The 23,977-nt window shown below is 31.7% G+C and overlaps 2 protein-coding genes across 2 annotated transcripts; both read right to left on the bottom strand.

Moving 5' to 3' along the window:
• Positions 1–152: 152 nt before the first annotated feature.
• LOC109192807 lies at positions 153–3,743 on the bottom strand. Its single transcript, XM_019343514.1, has 4 exons — positions 1,844–3,743; positions 1,398–1,642; positions 1,039–1,286; positions 153–984 (listed from the first exon to the last, which is right to left on the bottom strand). The coding sequence occupies exons 1-4, from the start codon at positions 3,741–3,743 to the stop codon at positions 153–155; spliced, it is 3,225 nt and encodes a 1,074-aa protein (XP_019199059.1).
• Positions 3,744–21,925: 18,182 nt separating this feature from the next.
• On the bottom strand, positions 21,926–23,431 carry LOC109192806. The gene has a single exon (XM_019343513.1). The coding sequence runs from the start codon at positions 23,429–23,431 to the stop codon at positions 21,926–21,928; it is 1,506 nt and encodes a 501-aa protein (XP_019199058.1).
• Between the last annotated feature and the right edge of the window lie 546 nt (positions 23,432–23,977).

Genomic DNA, 23,977 nt, shown 5'->3' with positions numbered 1-23,977 from the left:
GTGCTTGTTAACGCTCTTCAACATCATTATCCTTTCGTTGGCAAGCCGTTTGGCTTGCTCCAAGTAATATACCTTCTTTGCCCGAGATTCGTTGACAACATTGTCCAGTGTCTCCTTTTCTTTAAGATTTGCTGTGTTGGGCATGGAGTATGTCACATTGACCCTTTCCCGTCTTCCTCCAGCTTGATAATGGTAGCATTGGGCAAACTTGCTTTCTGGAGATGATGGTTTAGACGAATGGCCCTTCTCTCGGCCTCATCTTTCGGAGTGGCCGAGTTTGGCATAGTGAATGTTACGTGAACCTTATCACCATCTTCCACTATCTTCGTTATTGTAGCACTTGTCAATTTTCCTGCTTCTCGAAGATGATGGATAGCTCGAACCTCGGCTTCATCCATCTTCTCTTTACCCTTATCCATACTTGTTGAGGACGTTATCAGAAAATTCAGAGTTCTGTTCTTCCTTTCGGCTACCCCATTTTGTTGCGGAGTTCGTGCTGCCGAGAGTTGATGAAAGATTCCATTCTGTGCACAGAATTCTTTTATGATCTTGTTTACGAACTCAGTTCCTTGATCTGATCTTATTCGAATGATTTTGACTTCCTTTTCTGTCTGAAGTTGCCTCAAGAGATTGGGAAGAATAACTTCTGTTTCATTCTTTTTCTTCAAGAAAAGCACCCAAGTATATTTCGTGTGATCATCTACTATTACGAGAGTGTACTTTCTTCCACTTAAACTAGCTGGATCAACTGGTCCAAAGAGATCCATATGTAGAAGGCTTAGACAACGAGAGTTTCCGTCCACTTCCTTAGATTTGAAAGATGACTTGATTTGTTTCCCTTTCTGACATGCCTCGCAAATTTTGTCTTTTGTGTATGATGCTTCGGGTAACCCTCTCACAAGATTTCTTTTGGCAAGTTTGTTGATTGTTTTTAGATTCAGATGACTCAGCTTGTTGTGCCATTCTTGACTAAGATCTGCATTGCTTTTAGCAACAAAACAAACGTTAGCATTAGAGGAATTTCACGAGATTACGTACATGTTTTTCTTTCGTTGGCCTGTTAACGCGATTTTGCCATCCTTCGTGTTCACGATTTTACACTCGTTTTTAGAGAATTCGACTTTGTATCCTTTGTCGCAAAATTGGCTTGTGCGTAGAAGATTGAACTTTAGTCCATCAACATATGATACATCTTGTATGGTTATTCCCTGTTTGATGATGTCTCCTTTTCCACGAGTCTTGTCACTGTTTTCTCCTCCAAATATAACTTTAGGTCCATCAACTACCTTGAAATTGCTCAACATTGTTTTATCACCAGTCCTATGTCTTGAGCATCCACTATCGACATACCATATGACTTGTTTGTCCTGCAAGAAAGATTATGTGTTTTGAGGTACCCCTTGATTTTCGGGTCCTTGAGGGTTAGATGTCAGCTTTGGAATCCACACGAACCTAGAGTTTCTTCGACTCATCCTTGGTCCCTTATATCCATTAGATGTGCGGTAATCATAATGGATACTGGCAAAGGTTTTAGCATTATATCTCTCGTGAAAATATTCTTCAGGAGGGTTTTCATAATACTTGGAATAATTGTTTTGTTTACGCAGATGAATTATCTCAAATTCAGCTCTTGATAGAGGTTCTGGGTAATCAAACCAATCTTCCACTGATGGCCCAGTCCATCCATTGCCATGACCAGATCTTTTGAAGGATCTTTCGTTTTGTCTGACTCGTCCATTTCTCGGGTTTCCTTGATTAGGATTCTTTCGTGTTAGCTTTGGACGATATTGCCTCTAGTCAATATTCTGCCTATTCCTTGATTGAATACTCTTACTAGGCTTACCTTTCTTATGGTTTAGATTTTGTCCATTGCCATTTGGTTCATTCCTTTTGACATGTTTCTGTCTAGGATTGCCTTTGTAAGAATTTTCGTTTCGAGGGTCCACAATTCGTTGTACAGCCTTTCCTTTCGGTAGGCTTGTTGGTTGTGGTGTGGCGACATTGTTAACCTCTGTCATAGGCTCAGACACCTGGGTTGGACCTTGAACAAACGCAGCTTGAAAGCTTTCGTGAGAATATGCATTCGTGGGTTTGTTCAAGCCGACTTGTGAAGAGGAGCTGGGGTCAAAACCGATTCCCGTTTTTTCCCCGGGCAGTCTAGATTCATTTAACATTCGATCCATTAGATTGGACGAATTATTGAATTTATCTAAGACTTCAAGGAGTTCTTGCTCTCTCTTTTCTCTTGCTGTGCACTGTTCCTTCAGAGCGAGAACATTTTTCTCAAGTTGCTCCTTAGCAATGGCTAGCTTTATGTTCTCAACTCGAACTTGCCTTAGCGCATTATAGCTAATCATGAGCCGAGAGTTCTCCTCCTTAAGTTTGGAGTATGTGCTTTTGATCACTTTGAACCTCCTCATCATTTCTGTAACAGATTCATTGGAGGTTTGACTCCCTACAGAACTGGACTCAGCTGAATAACAAGAGGATGAGTGATATTTTACCTCATCTTCGTCAGCCATAAAGCATAGATCTTCTGATTCTTGGCTGAACAGGCATAGTAGTCCTTTTTCCTCTTCAGTGCTTTCGTCATCTGAACTCGAGCTCGAGGAGCTACTTTCGGCCTCAACTGTGTCAGAGGTTTCGTTCACTACCATCGCCTTTCTTCTACTCTCGTTTCTGGAGCTTGATGATTCTGGCTTGTCATTTCTTTTGTATCTTTCTCCAGTCTCCTTGGATGGGCTTTTGGTAGAGTTGTTGTCTTGATGCTTGCTCACTATTGGATGAGGACAGTTGGCCTTGAAGTGTCCTGGTTTTCGACAGTTGTAGCACAACAGTTGCGAGTCCGAGGTTTCCGCTTTTGAGGTTTGAGGTGAACTTTCGTGTTGCTTTCGGTGGCCCGAACGGTGTGAGTCTTGGAAGTTGTTCTTCCTCATGAACCTCTTCATTTTCCTAACAAATAGTGCATACTGTTCATCAGATAAGAAATCACAAGAGCTAGATTTTGACCTATTAGATGATGTTGTTTGTTGGCTGGCCACGAGAGCTACATTTCTGGTTTCTGATTCTTCGACATCTTTCGGTTCATGCTCAAACTCGTATGCCTTAAGATCACTGAAAATTTTGGCTGTGCTCGTCGTCTTCATATCTCGATTGTCTCTCATTGCGATGACTTTCATTTCCCAAGATTTTGGTAGACCACGAAGGATTTTCAGATTCTTTTCTTTCTCAGATAGTTCCTTCCCGAGATCTGTCAGATCTCCCATGAGTCTGGTGAACCTCAGCTCCATGTCCATGATTGTTTCATTTGGAAGCATTTTGAAGTCTTCAAACTTCTTCATAGCCACAGTCAATTTGTTGTCCTTCTCCTGTTCATCACCTTCTCCTAGTTCCATAAGAACTTTCCATATTTTCATGGCATTCTTGCACTTTCGGACTCTTGGGAACAAGGAGTCGTCAAGGGAGTTGTAGAGGATGTTTCGTTCTACATTGTCCAGGTTTGCTCTTGTCCTTTCTTCCGAGGTGTATGAATCTTTTGGCTTCGGTATCATTTGCTCAGCACCGGCCCCTTGAGCTGCCGCTTGTGTGTTTGCCATCATAACTGTAATTGGTCCAGTTGTTATGACGTCCCACATTTCGTCATGTATGGAGCAGAGGAGGGCCTGCATTCTTATCTTCCAGTCATCAAATTTAGAGAGGCTAAAAACAAGCTGCTTAGAGCGGTTAGCATGATCCTTTTCCATTTAAAAAAAAAAAAATTGTGCAAAGCTGAAAAATGCAAGTTTTCAGAGATTTGATAAGGGATCTACCAGGCAGTAAATGCAAAGCCTTTACCGTTCAAGGTATTTGGCTCTGATACCACTTGTTGGTCCCGATAGAGTTATAGTGAGAGTCTAGAGAGAGGGGGGGGGGGGGGGGTGAATAGATTCTTTTCGTGTTTTGCCCTAAAAACGACCTTTTGGTGTTTTTGACGCAGCGGAAATGTTAACTTCGTTTATTTGCTTTGCACGGTTTTTTATATAGCGAAAGTTTTGGTAGAGATGTGAAAGATAAAATGATGCAGAAATGAAAAGCAAAAGTAAAGAAATAGAGAGACGAGATTTTTATAGTGGTTCAGCCAACTTTGCCTACTCCACTCTTCTTCCACAACGTATGGAAGGATTGCACTATCACTCGTTAGTACAATTTCACAAAGACTTCCTTGATCACTAAGCCGGACAGCCTTCGTAGGTTTTTCAACTCCTCGAGTTTACTCTGCCTCTATCAACTTCTTCTTCAGAGTTGAGGTTGGTAGAAAATGATTTCTGCTTTCTCCAACGTAATAAAGTCTTGACCGGGAGGAATGATTGATTCGTACAAATAGCAAGACTTCTTTAAGGTGTAAGATGAGGATCAATGAGCTTCTTCAAGTATCTTTGCACCTTAACACTGGTTCACAAAAGCTTGAGGGATCTGAGAGCGTTTAAGAGCTTTTTCGTATGGATAGATCGAGTGATAAGAACCAGCACCTTCTAAGTTGATGAAGGTGGGTTTTTATAGGTGAGGAAAATTCCACCCGTTGAAGGGAGATGAAATTTTCAAACCTATTGACCAGTGGATAAGGACCTGGGAGCTTTTTGCATTAAATGCTCCATTAATGAGATTGTACCTTGTAGCCGTTGATGGCATGGAGAGCCTTAGGTTTTTGTCCTTTAGCTCCAGGAAATAGTACATCTTCATTTAATGTTCCTTGATATGCGTGTCCCACAAGTTGAGGTCCTTTTTATCCTAGGATGTTGTCAAGTCAGACAGAGGAGACATTCTTCTTGCTGTTGGTGAGAAGAGATGTCTGGAAGAATTGTCGTTAACCAGACTGTCCTTTCGTGTTAAATGACAACTCCTCTTAAACTTTCGTTGAACATGCTTCATGCTTCGTGTCTTCATTCGTCTTGATTACCCTAACAATTAATCGTAACTCGTCTTCGTGTGTTTGGCTAGCTTAACACGAATTACAAGTGAGTTATGGCAACTTTCGTCTAGGACGAAAGCAGTGATCAAAAAAGTAATAACGGTTAGGGGTCTAATTTCTAGGTTACATTGGTATCATCAAAATCCTAATACAAGTGTTCCTAACAATTATTATTGTTATTATTATTATTATTATTATTATTATTATTATTATTATTATTATTATTATTATTATTATTATTTTCTATCAGTGAGGAGGGGGACACCCAAAAAGCTTAGTATTATCTGGGGTCGTTGCTCCCAGCTTGTCAAGCCTGATTGCTTCTCTTAATTCCCAAGGTGCATTCGTAAGACCGTGAAGTCCAATTTGATGGGCAAGCGCCGCCGTGGCCAAACTATCTGCCACCTTGTTCCCTTTCTGTGAACATGCATAAATTTCACCTCCGGAATTTGTTCAGCCTCTCACAGCATCTCCAAATGATGTTGCTGGTGATGTCCTGTTCATTCTCTGCGTCGCCTAGGTCGTCAATAATTCTCTTTGAGTCGCATTTCACCATGAGCTTTGTTGCTCCAAAATCCTTTGCCATGCGTAAGCCTTGAAGAATCCCCAAGCTTCCGGCTCACTTGCTTTACAACACCCAATGTTGAAAGTGAAGCCTCGGGGCCAAATCCCGTGCTCATCCCTGAGCAAACCACCGCAGCGTGCCGTGTCATTCGCTTTGCAGCAACCGTCCACATTTAGTTTCAACCAGCCCCGGGCGGCCGGCTTCTGCCAACCCACCTGGGCTGTCGTGTGCGTCGTGGTTCCCCTCTCCGGATTCATGCGCTTTACGAAATCACTTTTAACCTCTAGGTCATAGCGCGCAAGCCAGTCCAATTTTCGCCCTGTCGCCTAAGTTTGTTGCTTGAAAACTTCCTGGTTCTGCCCTCCACAGCCACCACATCCTAACGCCGAACTACTCCGGCCAATCCTCATTGAACCCTTTGGTCACCTCTCCCTTCAAGTTTGTCTCAAGCCAAACACTCCAAGGCATCGTACTCAGGAGCACACTCGTTCTTCCATGTAGTGTTGAGTCCCAAATCTGTCTAGCAGCAAGACATGTTCTGAAAAGATGGTTTAGATCTACAACCTGACCTGCACAACGAAAACATAAAGTATCAGATGTTAGCTTTCGCCTAGCTCTCTCGGCATTTGTAAGAACCCTTCCATGCCGGACCAGTCATAAGAACATGCATATATAACAACATTATGCATGCGTTTCATTATTATTATATAATAATGGTTATTGTGATTAACATTTCCATTAATATTGGAGTTAATTATTTGTAATTATCGTTAATTAGGAAAGTGTAATTATTTTTTTAAGATCTTTAAATATTAATGCGAAATTACAATTTTGTCAAATAATGTTGATATACCATATTTTCTACCCCAAATTTTAGAATTGTTTAAGGGAAAATGTCATTTTTCCCCCTGAGTTATATACTTATAGCACTTTTCTCCCTAAATTATTTAAGTGGCTGTTTTTTCCCCTAAAATGTTAAATGGACATATCTACCTTTAAAATAAATATTTCATTTATTTTTATTCTCCAACAAATTATGACCACAATTTATTCAAACCAAACTAAAATATTCCAATTACAATTTAGAATCGAAACTCGATATTTAAGTTTATTAAAATCGCGAACCGAAATGGCCGGTTCATGTTCCGAATTGAAAAAAAATAAAATATATTTATTGTTGAATTTAGACTATTTTAAAGTTAAAAAATAAAATTTTAAAATAAAGACGGTTCAAAATCGCGAACCTGATCCGGAACCGCCGGTTCACCGTTCAGGATCCAGTTTTTCCATTCATAATTTAATAAACTGAAATCCAAATATTGGGTTCTGGATCTGAATCATAACCAGAAACTTTTATTTCGATTGCTATAGTGTCCGGTTCAGTTCGAATCGAACCTTGGTCATCCCTACATATACGCAATAATTTGTTGGAGAAGAAAAAAAATAAATGTTTACTTTAAGGGTAGAAATGTCAATTTAATATATCAAGGGGAGAAAACCGCCACTTTTAAAATAATTGAGGGGGCTAATGTGCTTACATGAATAATTCAGGGGGAAAAAATGTTATTTTCTCAATTGTTTATTATTTCATTTTTAATAATGTTTATTATGGTAATCTATATAGTATAATTACGATATACTATTTACCATCCATATTTAACAACTAAATTTATTATGGTAATTAAACATAGGGAATCTCTTCTTAGGACAATTATATATATATATATATATATATATATATATATATATATATATATATATATATATAAAAGTAAAATCCTCCTATTTCATTTTCCCGCCCAAACTTTTGTAGTCAAATTAATTAAATATTTTATATTTTATTGGTCAAATACTTAATAAAGCTTATTTGGTAAGAAAATGAAAAATGGAAATTTAGTAATATCAATATTATGAATTAATTAGGAATAAGATTAATTAGGAATATTAATGTAATGAATTGATTAGGAATATCAATATAATGAATTGATTAGGGCAATACCTTAAATAAATAAATGCACTTTCTTTTTGAAAATGTTTACAAATTTATAATTCTCATATTTTTCACCTATAAATACAACGAGTTGATGACTACAAAAACTATAAGTCTTCATTTTATATTGCATCCCTTTTTTCTCACTAGGTCTTCAGCCTTGATCATTCAGTTCAACCGCGTTTTGAAATTAACGGTAGGTTTAGCATCCAAGTAGTTTGATTGGATTAGATACAATATGTTTTCCATGGTTGTGTTGTCCAAATTTAATACTTTTTTCAGCAAAAAGTTATTCATATCATATGCTTAGATTATGGTTTATTCTGAATATTTCTACGGTTACTCCAAGTCCATTTCATATATTGATTTTTTGCTTCTACTGAAGTTTCATTATCATTGATGAAAGGCAGCCTCATGTGAATCTCGCTTTGAGTGGTGCCTACTCCTGCCCGTTTAAAGGGATGCTGAGTGCTGACTCCTCTAATCTCTCTCTTCATTTTTTGCTATACTGTCATTAATCAAGAATTTAAAGTGCCACACAATAAAATGTGTGACTCATGGGTGATTGGAGAATGAGGAGTGGTTAAGTGTTTCTGTTGTAATATACACGACAAGATATAGCAGTAATCGCCTTTAATACATTAATTGACTATTATTATATTCTTCTTAGTTCTTTGCGTTGATTATTGAAGTAATCGGACTTCTGAAGTTCTGATTTGTTAAGTTGTTTTATTCTCATGGTTCCGATTTTGACAGTTATGAAGTCCATGCTCAATTCTTCATTGTATAGGTCAAAAGTGTATTTATTTTTTGGCATAATTATGGGATCGTCATAATTACTCCGTAGTATTAATAATAATAATAATAATAATAATAATAATAATAATAATAATAATAATAATAATAATAATAATAATAATAATAATTGGTAATATTATTGTTCAAATATAATATTAAAAATAAAACTAATTTTAATTGGTAATCTATATTCTATATTAATCTATATTTATATTATATATTAATTAATAAACACAAATCCTCTTTTACAAGTTCCCACCTAAACAATTAATAATAATATGAAAAAATGAAAAAAGAATGGAAGGAAGCCGTACGCCCAAACAATTAATAATAATATTGGGAAGAAAATTAATAATAATATGAAAATATGAAAAATAATGGAAGGAAATATTAGCCATGTGAATGTTTTCTACACTCTGAAAAATGGAAAAGAATCAATAAGCAGTATAAGGAAAATAATCATTAAGATATTTTACTATTAATCTTTTACGAAAGATTTTGCGTAAAAAATAGAATAGAATTGGTTATTAATAATTTAGCCTTATTTTACTATTAATCTTTAAGAAAAATTCTGCTTAAAAAATGTAATAGAATCTGTTATTAATAATTTAGCTTTATTTTACTATATTAATCTTTAAGAAAAATTATGTGTAAAAAAATGTAATAGAATCTGTTATTAATAATTTAACTTTATTTTACTATTAATTTTTAAGGAAGATTTATTTAAAAAAATAAAATAGAATTAATTAGTAATCATTTAAATTAAAATTAAAGTACATATATTTTCATATTCGTAATACAATTTTACTTATTATTTTACAAAATCTTCAAATAATAATTGGTAATATTATTGTTCAATTATAATAAAAACTTTAATTTTAATTAGTAATCTATATTCTATATTAATTAATAAAAATAATAACCTCCTTTACAAGTTCCCGCCTAAACAATTAATAATAATATGAAAAATAGAAATGAATGGAAGGAAGTCGTACGCCAAAACAATATAGAATAATATTGGGAAGGAAATTAATAATAATATGGAAAAATGGAAATGAATGGAAGGAAATGTTAGCCATGGGAATTTTTTCTACACTCTGAAAAATGGAAAAGAATCAATAAGCAGTATAAGAAAAAGAATCATTAAGATATTTACTATTAATCTTTTAGGAAAGATTTTGCATAAAAAATAGAATTGAATTGGTTATTAATACCAGGACTATGTGGTCCAATGGTACCCGGGTTGGACTTCCATTTGGAAGATTATGAGTTTGAGCCTCAGTGGAGGCGTTATTGGTTCTTTGTGTTTCAGTAGGTTGAGAAAGTATATGAACAGATACTACAATGTAATAGAGCCAGTAACTTTCAAAAAAAAAAAAAAAGAATTGGTTATTAATAATTTAGCCTTATTTTACTATTAATCTTGAAGAAAAATTATGCATTAAAAAATGTAATAGAATCGGTTATTAATAAGTTAGCTTTATTTTATTATTAATCTTTAAGGAATATTTTGCTTAAAAAATGAAGGGAAAATGACACTTTTTCCCCCTGAGTTATATACTTATAGCACTTTTTCTCCCTGAATTATTTATGTAAGCACATTAGCCCCCTCAATTATTTTAAAAGTGGTGGTTTTCCCCCCTAATATATTTTATTGACATTTCTACCCTTAAAGTAAACATTTTATTTATTTTTTCTTTTCAATAAATTATTGCGTATACATAGGGATGACCACGGTTCGATTCGAATTGAACCAAACACTATAGCAATCGAATTAAAAGTTTCCGGTTATGATTCAGATCCAGAACCCAATATTTTAATTTCAATTCATTAAAATTATGAATCGAAAAACTGGATCCTGAACCGTGAACCGGCGGTTCTAGATCCGGTTAGCGATTTTAAACCGTCTTTATTTTTAAAATTTTAATTTTTTATTTTAAAATAGTCTAAATTCAACAATAAATGTATTTTATTTTTTTTAGTTTGGACCATGAACCGGCCGTCCCGGTTCACGATTTTAATAAAATCTAAATATCGTGTTTCGATTCTAAATTGTAATTAGAATATTTCGATTTGATTTCTATAGTGTCTGTTTGGTTTGAACCAACTTGTGGTCATAATTTGTTAGAGAAAAATAAATGAAATATTTATTTTAAGGGTAAATATGTCCATTTAACATTTCAGGGGGAAAAACAGCCACTTGAATAATTCAGGGGGGAAAAGTGCTATATGTATATAACTTAGGGGGAAAAAGTGTCATTTTCCCAAAAATGAAATAGAATCAATCTATCTATATATAATTAAAAACAAAATCATCCTAATTCATTTTCCAGCCCAAACTTTTGTACTAAAGCTTATTTGGTAAGTAAATCTCAAATGAAAATTAAATAAAATCTATTAATTCGTAAATAATAATAATAATCCAAACAAAACTATATACAAATTAAAATAAAAATTAAAAAAATAAGATGAAGACAAACGTGGCTCCCCTTTGTAAATGATGTGGGATCATTTTGATCCCACATCGAAAATGTTTAGAAAGAAGAGCTCTTGAGCTCCTCTATATAAGAGGATCATTGCTCCTCTTACAAACATATAATTGTTTGTCCATCAATGTGGGCAAGTATTGCGAAGTCCAAAGACTCTTTTTTTAGTACTATTGACCCGACAAATTATGTTGTGCACCGTGTCCACCTTACAAAGTAGACACAGTTTGAAAATTGTTCATAATTATGAATATATATAGTTTTATAATTATAAACATAGTGTTGCGAGCATAAGTATAAACATATAGTTATGTAATTATTAATATAGAGATTCAATAATGGTAAATAAGAAATTCAAAAATTCTGAATATATATCCAAACAAAACGATATACAAACATTTATTACAACAACAACAACAACAACAATAATAATAATAATAATAATAATAATAATAATAATAATAATAATAATAATAATAATAATAATAATAATCATCATCATCATCGTCGTCATCATCATCATCATCATCATCATCATCATCATCATCATTCAAACAAAACGATATACAAAATAAAATTAAAATTAAAACAAAAAAAAAAAAGAAGACAAAAATGAGCCATAGGCTCCCCTTTGTAAATGATGTTGGATCATTTTGATCCCACATTGAAAATGTTTGGAAAATGAGCTCTTGAGCTCCTCTATATAAGAAGAGCAATGATCCTCTTACAAATATAATTGTTTGTCCATCAATGTGGACAAATATTGAGAAGTCCAAAGGCAAATATTTTATTTTTTGAGTACTGTCAAATTATGCTGTGGAATCATCTCCACCTAGCAAGGTAGACACGGTTTTAAAATTGCTCATAATTATGAATATATAGTTCAAAAATTATGAATATATATATAGTTCTAAAATTATGAACATATTGTTGTGAACATAATTATGAATATATAGTTATGTAATTATGAATATAGAGATTCAATAACTCCGAATATGAAGTTTAAAAATTATGAATATATAACTTTATAATTATGAACATATAGTTTAGTAATTATGAACATAGAGTTTTGTAGTTGTGAATATAGAGTTCAATAATTATAAATATGAAGTTCAAAGATTATGAATATTTAGCTTTATAATTATGAACATATAGTTCAGTAATTATGAACATAGAACTGTGTCCACATTGCAAAGTGGACACAATCCCACAACATAACTATTCGATTCACCGTGTTACATGTAGTATCTGTTCATATAAATTTTCTCAACATATTGAAGCCCAACGTTTCAAAAGGCTCTTATATAAGAAACCTTATTTTAATGGCTTCTTATTTTAGTTTTTTTATATAAATTTATTAGGGGGTTTGGCTAAGATTAATCCAAAATGTATATGTGTTGTTTTAGTTTTTAGCACTTTGGAGCAAATTGTTAAGTTATTAAATAATATTTTTGATGTTTTGATTAAATATAAAATGTTAAACATGTGAATTTTTTAAAATTTTGGAGAATTCTCCAAATAATCAAATTACAATAACAATAACAAAAACAATAACAATAACAATAACAATAACAGTAATAATAATAATAATAATAATAATAATAATAATAATAATAATAATAATAATAATAATAATAATAATCATCATCATCATCATCATCCAAACAACACTATATAAAAAATAAAATTAAAAAAAAAAACAAAAAAATAAAAACAAAGAGGAGTCACAGACTCCTTTTGTAAATAATGTGGGATCATATTGATCACACATTGAAAATGTTTAAAAAGAGAGGGCTCATCTATATAAGAGGAGCAAAACTCCTCTTACAAACATAATTACTTGCACATCAATGTGGGCAAGTATTGAGAAGTCAAAAGGTTCTTATTTAAGAAGCTTTAGCGTTGTCTTCTTATTTTAGTTTTTATTAATTTATTTATTATTAGTGTGGGTTTGGACATATTAACCCAAAATGCATGCGTTGTTTTAATTTTTAGCAGTTTGGGGCAAATTGCTAAGTTATTAAATAATATTTTTAGTTTTTTTGATTAAATATAAAATATTAAACAGACGAATTTCTTAAAATTTTGGTGAATTTGCCAAATAATCAAATTACAACAAAACAATAACAACAACAACAACAACAACAACAACAACAACAACAATAATAATAATAATAATAATAATAATAATAATAATAATAATAATAATAATAATAATAATAATCCAAACAAAACTATATACAAAATAAAATTAAAATTAACAAAAAAAAAAAAAAGAATAAAACAAAGGGGGGCCACATGCTCCCTTTGTAAATGATGTGTGTCCATTTTCATCCCAAATTGAAAATGTTTGAAAAGATGAGCTATTGAGCTCCTCTATATAAGAAGTACAAACATAATTGTTTGCCCATCGATGAGGCGAGTATTAAGAAGTCAAAAGGTTCTTATTTAAGAAACCTTAGCTTTGTCTTCTTATTTTAGTTTTATTTATTGATTATTTATTATTTATTAGTGGGGATTAGGAAAGATTAACCCAAAATGTATGTGTTGTTTTAGTTTTTAGCAGTTTGGAGCAAATTACTTAGTTATTAAATAATATTTTTGGTGTTTTGATTAAAGATAAATTGTTAAAATGGCGAAGTTGTCAATAATCAAATAATAATAATAATAATAATAATCCAAACAAAACGATATACAAAAAAAAATAATTAAAATTAAAAAAAAAAAAAAAAAAAAAAAAAAAGATAAAAGGGAGTCACGGGCTCCCTTTGTAAATGATGTGGGATCATTTTGATCTCACATTGAAAATGTTTAGAAAGAGGAGCAACGCTCCTCTTACAAACATAATGTAGGAGAGTAACCTGGAGGGTGTGGTTGAGTGTAAGGAACTCATCCATCGTTAACCAAAGGTCAAGGGTTCATCCTTGGATTTGGGAATGGAGCAGCCTTAAATCTCTAAGCCAGCTGTCCTACCCAAAAGAAGTGCTTACAATTTAGCGAGGGGATTAGTCACTGTGTTCGACGGTGGAAACCCTGGGTTTACCAAAAAAAAAAAAAAAATCAATGTGGGCAAGTATTGAGAAGTCCAAAGTATCTTCTTCTAATCATTGCATTTTAATTAAAAATGGAATGGAAATTAAAAATTGGAGGAAAATATTCCAATAATAATATACTACATTATCAATAGTAAATGCATATTTTAAACAATAGTAAAGGTAAATTAAAAATTGAACAGAAATATTTCAATAATAATATCCACATCATCAATTAAAAATGGAACGAAATTTAGGTAAAAATATCACTGCATTTGATATTCTAATTTCTAATTGACTAATTGTCTGAAAATAAAAAAAGAATAATTGGCTGAAAATGAATCTGATATTACGAATTGACTGAAAAGATAAAAAGATAACTAATTGAGTAATATTCTACCATTATATATTTTCACCCAAGTAACATGTCCTGATGGAGAAGATGTTAGCTCCAGACGAAGATGAACAAGATTGTGTTGTCACTACCAATGTCGTCTACAAAGAGGTTTCAATAATGTGTAAATATATAATTGGTGATATTATTATTTTTTAAATGAAAAAATTGCTATATATCTAGACAAAAAGATATATTTTCCATACAAATGAATAAGGATAGCAATTCATTTCTATAACTGAGTTGTTAGAGAATGAACACATTTGCCTAATGTATGAAAATACTAAACAATGATAAATAAAATCTTCAAAATTATAGGACTGCATGCGTACATCTATACATTAGCTATTAATTTGAGCAATTATTTGCACAAATTCAAGCAATGATAACATCAAAATATATAAACGATTCAAATTATATCTTTAATTGCACTATATAATATTTGATGTTCTAATTTAAATAATTATATATCGATTTATATTTTCTTAATATATTACAACAAATCCATTCCGTGCATCGCACGGGTGCAAATACTAGTTACTTCAAATAATATAAATTACCCGTGCAATTCCGTTGATTACTTTTGAATAAAATCTTGAAAATTATGGCAATTAAGGAATTACTGATTTCCGTGATATAAGGAAATTGATACTACACATATTACGTCCATAATTTAAAAAAAATTATGATAATTATTTTAATTCACAGATTATTACTTCCACACAATTGTGCAAATTATTACAATTCACATATTATTACACATATAAAATTATGATAATGGTTACTTTTGAATAAAATCTTAATAATTATAGTAAATAAGAAGTTAATTCACACATTATACTTTTATTAAATAGTTGTTTATACTTGCCGTAATAAAGATTTTATCTAATCAGTTAAGGAAATTAATGGTATACATATTACAGACATAATTAAAGAAAATTAAACATACACATATTACAGACATAATTAAAGGAAATTAAATATACACATATTACGATCATAATTAAATGAAATTAGACATACACATTATTTTATTACGAATAATATATACTCCTTAATTACCATAATTATTTAGATTACATGGGCGTCATAATTAGTATAATATTAATTAAGAATAATATATACTCCTTAATTATCATATAGTAATCATAATAAAACGACCTCATTTTTATTGGAATTAATGATAATTTTTCATGCCCATATAAAAAATTAATCATACACATACTATGGTGGGTAATGAAAAAAAAATAAACATATACATATTACATCCATAATTAAAGAAAATTAAACATACATGTATTACGTCCATATTACCAACTTGTATTTAGCACTTTAATCTTACTATAGTAATTAAACATAGAAATTCTCTTTATTTGATTATAGTATATTTTTGTTAGTTAAAATAATACTCCGTATCAATTAGCCATGCTCTTACTTATATTTTTTATTTAGACTTTTCATAATATAAATTTTAAGTAATCAATTTCAACACTAATATACAAATCTTATAATTTCAAATAAATGTACACTTTCAAATATTAGAGTTGTTTATAATGTTATCATTAATTTTATTATTCAGATATGGAGGAGGATGAAAGAAAGTAAATGCGATATGACGAAAATGAATATACTTAATAAAAGTATAATTGCATAGAATTAATATAATTACCTAATAATTATTATGATAATTAAGCTAAATATGAGTCATTGGAATTAGTTTTATAATAATTATAATTAAATTATTTCTCTTTTTTTCATATTATTTTAGTAATAATATAATTACATAAATTGTATCGATTTTTTCAAAATAATTACAGAAAAACGATTGATATATTATTCAATTAATTGAGTGATACTTTTACATTAATTTTATAATCAAATAAATGTACACTTTCAAATATTAAAATTGTTTATAATTTCATTTTTAATTTTATTATCTAAATATATAATAAAAAATTCGATCCGTGTATCGCACTGGTAATTTACTAGTTTGAAATTAATAATGTTAGAAAAAATGAATACAGTTTCTAAAAGAATTGAACAAATCATCCACCATTTAGAAATTTATTGTTATCATCATTTTCTTTTTTTTTTATTATTATTATTTACAATTTCATTAATATTTTCTTAAAAAAATAATATATCTGCATTTCATATATAAATATTCAATACAAATGTCAACAAGTTCTTATTCTAGTGCCAAGCTCTAGCTCTTTCAAACTATTGTTATCATCACTAGAGTATAGACTTGTTAACTTTATAAATGTCTAACTAACACTCTGTTTGGTAACATAGTTTAGCTTATTAACCAATTTTATTTTATTTGACCATTATTAGCTGTTTGACTTAATTTGATTAATTAACTTTCTGTAACAACTTATTACTTCAAAATGTTAAAGTTTAAAAAGATGCTCAAAGTAACTTTTTGGATTAACTTTTTGAGAAAGTCATTTCACATATAATCAATTCTAAGCTAACAACTAATTTGCCTAATGTTTTTCTACAATAAGCTAATGTTTTCAACTAACAGCAGCCATCAACTAAACTAATAGTTATTTACCAAACACTCCATATATATATATATATATATATATATATATATATATATATATATATATATATATATATATATAAAAGATCATATGAGAACATGTGCTTAGGTGAGAACGTGAGAACACATCATGTGCATTCATCTAATATTTTTTTAATGGTCTAGATTAGATTAAGTGTGTGCGAACATGCATTAAATGTGTGCGAACATGCATTAAATGTGTGCAAACGCGATTTAGTGTGGTTGCACACATTTAATGTGCGTTCGCACACACTTAATCTAATCTAAACTATTAAAAAATATTAGATGGATGTACATGATGTGTTCTCACTGGAACCCTACCATATATATATATATATATATATATATATATATATATATATATATATATATATATAATGCACAGAAACGTTCAACAAAATGTAAAGAAATTACGTTCTTGTATTCTATTTCTCGATCTCTGCGTGCATGCTACCTAGGATTGATGAATTTGACAAAATTTATATGATATGATTTGAACACAAGGGCATAAAGAAGAAACACAAACACTAAAATTATTGTTGAAATCCTCCAAAGAGGATCGGAGCAAGCTAAGAGTCACATTTTGAATCACAAAGAAACTAACTACTACGCAACCATTTCTGTGACTGTGAGCTCCAACATCCTAAATTCAACCTGTAAAAGCCAACGTTGTTGTTACGTTGCTGAACTATTGGATGGACTACTGTTTTTAATGTTATTTTTTGTTCTACTGTTGAAGCCTGAAGTGTAATGAATTAACACATACGTACTATACCTCAATCCAAAAAAAAAAAAAAAAAATTATAGTGTATTGTCTATAATTTATTAAGATTTTAAATTATTAAAAAAATATAAACATGAAATAATTTTTTTAAAAAGTTAGGCTTGTAAAGTTTAATTCTCATCTTGAGTAGTGTGCCTATTTTTGCATCATTATCTCTGTCTACATATTGATAACGGTTGGTTGCATGTCCTTTTGTCTTCTTTTGTCATTTTCGTAAAAATAAAAAATAAAAAAATAAAAAAACCTAATATAATTATTGTCTATCACTTTTTGATAATAATTTGTCATTAATTAATCTTTCAATTTCTCATGTGAATAATATTATCAGATTTGCTACCCAAAACCTTTTTATATTTCTTACTCATGGCCTTCTAAACCCTCCCTCTATAACCAAATAATATAATACTCAGTATGTATATATATATATATATATATATATATATATATATATATATATATATATATATATATATATATATATTACCCAATAGAAGAAAATTAGGTCTAGCTAGAAAAGTTATTAGCCTAGTAAATTGATATAATTGTGACTTTTTCAAATGATAGGTCAATGTTCAATCCTCAATAGAGATATTCTGTTGATCTAACTCTTTGTGCTTTCAACCGTTTGAGTTAAACTGTACTTCTAATACTACTTATTTTGCACTTTAATTTTATTGGTTTGATGTAGTTTATAAAATTTATGTAGTGACTTTAATTTTTCAATTTCCCTATAAATCAAAAAATAAAAATAAAAACTACTAATTATTATTTTCTATTTTGGTAAACTTTTGTCAACTGAACTAACCAATATTGTTAAATACACTAGACTAAATTTAGTAAATTTATAAGCGTTTAAAGTTTTAGTCGATGACTACAAGAGTACAAGTGGGTAAAAATACTAGTATATTCAACATATTACAAGTGCAATTAATTATATTTGATACAGAGTATTTGAAGTAATTATGAGCTCTAGTATGAACTAAGAGGGCTTGGCACTCGTGTAAAATCGAATTAGGCTTGTTAACATTTGAACTAACTAGTTGTTTATACCGCTGTTTGGTAAATGGTCGTTAGATGTTAGCTGTTTGGGTTATAGGGTATAATTGGTTAATAACGTTAGCTGTTTGTAGAAAATGTTTGGTAAATTAGCTGTTAGCTGATAGTAGTTTGGTATATTTTTTTTTCTCTCAAAAAGATAATTCAAAAAGTTGTTTTGAGCAATTGTTTGAATTTTAGAATTTTGGAGTTACAAAAAGCTGATTAACCAAACACTTATAGTAATTTTTTAACCAAATTAAGCAACTAATAGTGGTCAAATAAGGCAAAATTAACTGATATGCTAACTATTTTACCAAACATAGCCTATATATTTTTCACAAGGGATACTTATTAATGAAGTGCGTATTCTTTTCAAAATATATTTTTCACAAGCACACAATTAAACTAGCTTGATTGAATGAATTTTTCTGAACATTTCAAGGGAATTAAATTGGTAATCACAACTTCACAAGACCTTTGCCAAAAATTTTGCGAACAACCAACGATATGATAATATATAACCTTCAGTTCGAGATCCATCTATTAACATCACATTTACTTATTTTGGCATAATGATAAACATTTAATCTTAACCTTTTAAGAAATATTTGATTCTCTCTATCCAAAAAAAAAAAAAAAAAAAAAAAAACAAAAAAACAAAACAAAACAAAAAACTCAAAGTCGAAATAGTGATTTTTTTACAAATTACCGACCAACATTATTGTTGGACGGAAATGTTGAATGCTTCAAGTTGGGGAGAATGAAGAGGGATAAAACATTCTTGAAGGATTTCAATTATGTGTCATATATCCAATTAAATTTTCGTTAAAAACAAATAATGATGGATTTCATATGTAAGATGATGTTAATATAATCAACGTACATACACATACGAAAATATATATGCTATGTTTCGCAACCTAGCTGAAAAAGAGCCGAAAGCTGAAAAGTTATAAGCTAAGAACTGAAAATTGAAGAGCCGTTAAGCTAGCTATTATGGTTGAAAATGTTTGGTAAAATTAACTTTTTGGTAAGTTGATAAATGTAAAAAGATAAAAAAGACATCTTGATAAAATTTGAATTAGTTTGTTTACATATTAAAATTTAACATTTTGTCTTTAAAAAAAAAATTAACATTTTGAAATAAAACTATTAACATAATCATGATCAAACATCACATAATGAAGTAACAATATTGTTGCGAATCTCCAAATAATAGTAATTATTATTATTATTATTATTATTATTATTATTATTATTATTATTATTATTATATTTGCGGTGAAAGTTGCAAGGAGAAGAGAAAGGAGTTTTAATTGAGATGGGTAAAGGATGTCATTTCTTTATTAATTAAAATAATAAGGACAAAGATAGAAAAAAAATAAGAAGCTACTATCTTATTTTGAAACTTAAGGTAGCGTTCCAAAATAAGCTCTTATTTTAAGTTACGAGCTTATTTTAGAACATTACCAAACAGAGTTTATAGCTTATTAGTAGTTTGGAACATTACTAAACAGAGCTTATAACTTATTAGTAGCTTAAAATAAACTATAAGCTCCGTAGCTTATTTTGGAACATTACCAAATAGAGCTTATAGTTACCAAATAGAGCTTATAACTTATTAGTAGTTTGGGACATTACTAAGCTTATTAGTAGCTTAAAATAAGCTATAAGCTCCTAAAAAAGGAGCCAAACAGACTCATAATGATGTGAAAAAGAGTTGTAAAAGATAATTCATATAATCAAATTGAAAATTTGATAAAAATAATATTCAAATATTTGAATATATTTTGAATAATATTAATATTATCTAATTTGTTTAATTAGATAATATCAAAAGAGTTCGAACTTATCAAAATTCTTTTTATCTTAACTATAAATGGGAGCTCTCATTCCTATGTAAACATCCTAAGAAAAATATGTAAACATCCAAAAAATATTATTCAGAAAATAAAATTATCCAATTGAAGAATTAGCGAACCATTCAGAGATCTTGTACTCATACATCAATTTGCAGAAATATTTATAAAATCATCAAAGCCGCACATGCACTAGGTAGTAAAGAAAAACGAAATTGAAATTAATGTTAGAAAAAAATTAATACAGCTTTTTTAAAAATTGAAAAAAATCATCCACCATTTGGAAATTTATTGTTATCATCATTTTCTATTTTATTATTTCCAATTTCATTAATATTTTCTTAAAAAATAATGTCTACATTTTAATTATAAATAAATATTCAATACAAATGTCAACAAGTTCTTATTCTAGTGCCAAGCACTTACTCTTTCAAATAATGTTTGAAAGAGCTTATTATTTGAAAGAGTTAGAGCTTGGCACTAGAATAAACTCAAATTTGACTTGACAATATTTGAATTAAATATTTATTTATAAATGCCTAACTATGCTACGCAGAAATAACACTCAACAGAATTTTTCCGATGAACCTTCTATTCCATCATTACCGCGAGCTACTTAGGACTAACCTAACGAACCTTCCGCGAACTACTTAGGACTAACGAACCTTCTATTCCATCATTACCTCGAGCTACCTAGGAGGCTAGGACCAATAAACCAATTGAGAAATTAAAGATTTACCACATTATGTGATAATATTTGAATTAAATATCCATTTATAAATGTCTAACATGCTGACACTATGCTGTACAAAAATAACACTCAACAGAATTTAAAGAAATTACTTTCTTGTATTCTATTTCATTTCACCATTTCCGCGAGCTACCTAAGACTAACCAATTCAATTGACTGACACTATGCTGCACAAAAATAACGACCAACAAAATTTAAAGAAATTACTTTCTTTAATTTTATTCTATTTCACCATCTCCGCGAGCTAGCTACCTAGGACTAACCAATTCAATTGACAAATAAAAGATTTACCACATATTATGTGATAATGGTTCCACATATAATGATAATTTCAACAAAAGATCATAAACTGAAACAGAAATACATAAATTGTTGAAATCCAATGAAACAGAAATACATAAATTGTTGAAATCCTTCAAAGAGGCCAGGGAGCAATTAAGCTAAGAGTCACATTTTGAATCACAAAGAAACTAACGACGCAACAATCCACAGTAGCCACAGTGAAGGCCATATCCAACAATAACGCTAAATAACAGCTAAGATATAAACTATAAAGATATATATATTCTATTAGAGAGCTAAGAAAATAGAATATATATACCTTAAATTTGTCTCCTTACTGATAAAAAAAGCATATATGATATATCCTCCTACCTCAGCTAGCTAGCTAGCTAGAGGTAGCAGAGAATTGAACTGAAATGGTTTGATTTACCCATCATTTGGAATCTCATTGAGATCGAAATCCAGGTGCTTAGGTTCATCATCATCCTCATCCTCATCATCAATGGTGTTGTTTCTGGGAGTTGATGATCTTTCTGGGGAATTAGGAAGAGCAGGCTGAATCAATTGAGGTGTCGAGTGGCACTTCTTGTGGCCTCCCAATGCTTTCCCGGTCGCGAAAACTTTGTTGCAGACACTGCATTGGTACTTTGAGCTAGCATTTGAGGCATCATTGTTGTTGTTTTCATGGGGGTTTGCAACAGTTTGTGGATAGGATTGGGGGTTTTGGAGTGGAGCAGAAGAAGCAGAAGCGTTGGTCCAGTCATCAATGGTGTTTTGGACACTGAGCTTGAACTTATTGTGGCTTGATCTATGGCCTCCCAGAGCTTGGTGACTGGAGAAACTTTTGTTGCAGGTGCTGCATTTGAAGAGCTTAATATTCTGATCGGAATAATCATCGCTACTGGCCTCTTTTGGTGATTCCGCTTCACTTTCCATCAAAAGAATTCTTCTTTTCTTGTTATTGTTGTTATTAGATGGTGCTGGAACTGAAGCGTTTTCGTTAGGGCAATCAATGTTCTTGGGATTAATCCATTTTGTCAGCTCTTCTGAGTCGTCGTCTTCATTATCGCTCAATCTTTCCTTGCCCTTACCCATAAAACCAGGGTTAATTTCAGGGTTAGGGTTTTGGGCATTGCCCAGACATACCAGATGGTGGACGGCTTCCTGGAGTTCCTCGTCGGAGTCGTCGCCGGAGGAGGTGGAGGAGATTCTTCGGTTGATCGGAGAGCGGCCTCTTTTGGCGGTTGATGCCCAGGTGGATAGATATCCTTGCAAATCAATTACTCCCTCAGGAGAGATCTCTTTTTCGTCTTTCTCGTCTTCTTCTTCTTCTGAAGAAGAAGACTTGTAAGTGTTGTGGTGGTCGGAGATGGCGAGGGTTTGGTGGTCGGAGATGGTGAGGGTTTGGTGGTGGAGAGGCGGAGGTTCCATCCCTCTCCAGTATCTATCAGGGTGGCATCGCATGTGCCCAAACAACGATTTTCTTGACGGGAACTTTTTGCAGCAGTGGGGGCATCTGATCTGGCCGTCTTTATCCCGGTAGTACTCTCGCCGGCCTTCTTCCGACTCCTCCTCCTCCGTTCCGCCGCCGTCCTCGTCGGAACCCTTGCCGGAGGTTCCGCCGCGGACCACCTGTTTTTTCTTCCGGTACGAGTAGTCCCGGTTGGCCTGAACGTGGGCGCTGCTCATGTGACCTCCCAAAGCCTTCCCGGAGCTGAACCTCTTGTTACACTCCACACACACGTGATCTTTCTTTTCCGGCGACTCCCCAGCTCGAGGGTTTTTGTCGATCCTCAACTTCACCTTCAGATTCCGATCACCCGCCGCCGCCGCCGCAGGCGGCGGCGGCGGAAAATCCTCCTTCCTGGGAAACCCATTGTCCTCTTCCTCATCACGATCTCTCTTTTTGGGGTTTCTTTGATGGGTCTCCATTGAAGAAACAAAGAAAGTGAAAAAATCAGGCAGCTAAGAGGGAGAAGAAGAAAAGGAGAGGTGGGTTTGGGAATATAAGGAGATGATTATACAAACCCTAGAGTAGATGATATAGAGAGAATTGAAGAGAAGACAGAAGGGCATATGATATGATATGGAAGAGTTTTGGTAAGTAAAGGACAAGATGGAATTAATAGGAAGAGAAAAAGAAGGGATTATATTGTTGGAAGAGAGAGTGGTTTCTTTGGTTTAGTTGGTGGGTACAAATGGTAACTGAGAGGCCTAGAGAGAAGAAAAGAGGGATTGGGATTTGGATTGAATTTGCTGTAACTCCTCCACTGTTTTTCACGATGGAATTTGATCAAGATTGTGGGTATAGAGAGCTAGCTTGGGTGGGTATTGGGTGTTTGTTTGAAGAAGAATAAGAATCCTTCCAAGATTCCAGCTCGAAAAATCAGCAGCCTTTCCAAGTATAAACACTGCTCCACCCATCAGATCTTGACATATGTCTGTTCTCCATTCTTTAATTGCTTCTTTAATTATAAT

This window comes from Ipomoea nil, unplaced genomic scaffold, assembly GCF_001879475.1.
Source record: "Ipomoea nil cultivar Tokyo-kokei standard unplaced genomic scaffold, Asagao_1.1 scaffold1834, whole genome shotgun sequence".
NCBI lineage: Eukaryota > Viridiplantae > Streptophyta > Magnoliopsida > Solanales > Convolvulaceae > Ipomoea > Ipomoea nil.
This window is presented reverse-complemented; position numbering and strand designations above follow the sequence as displayed.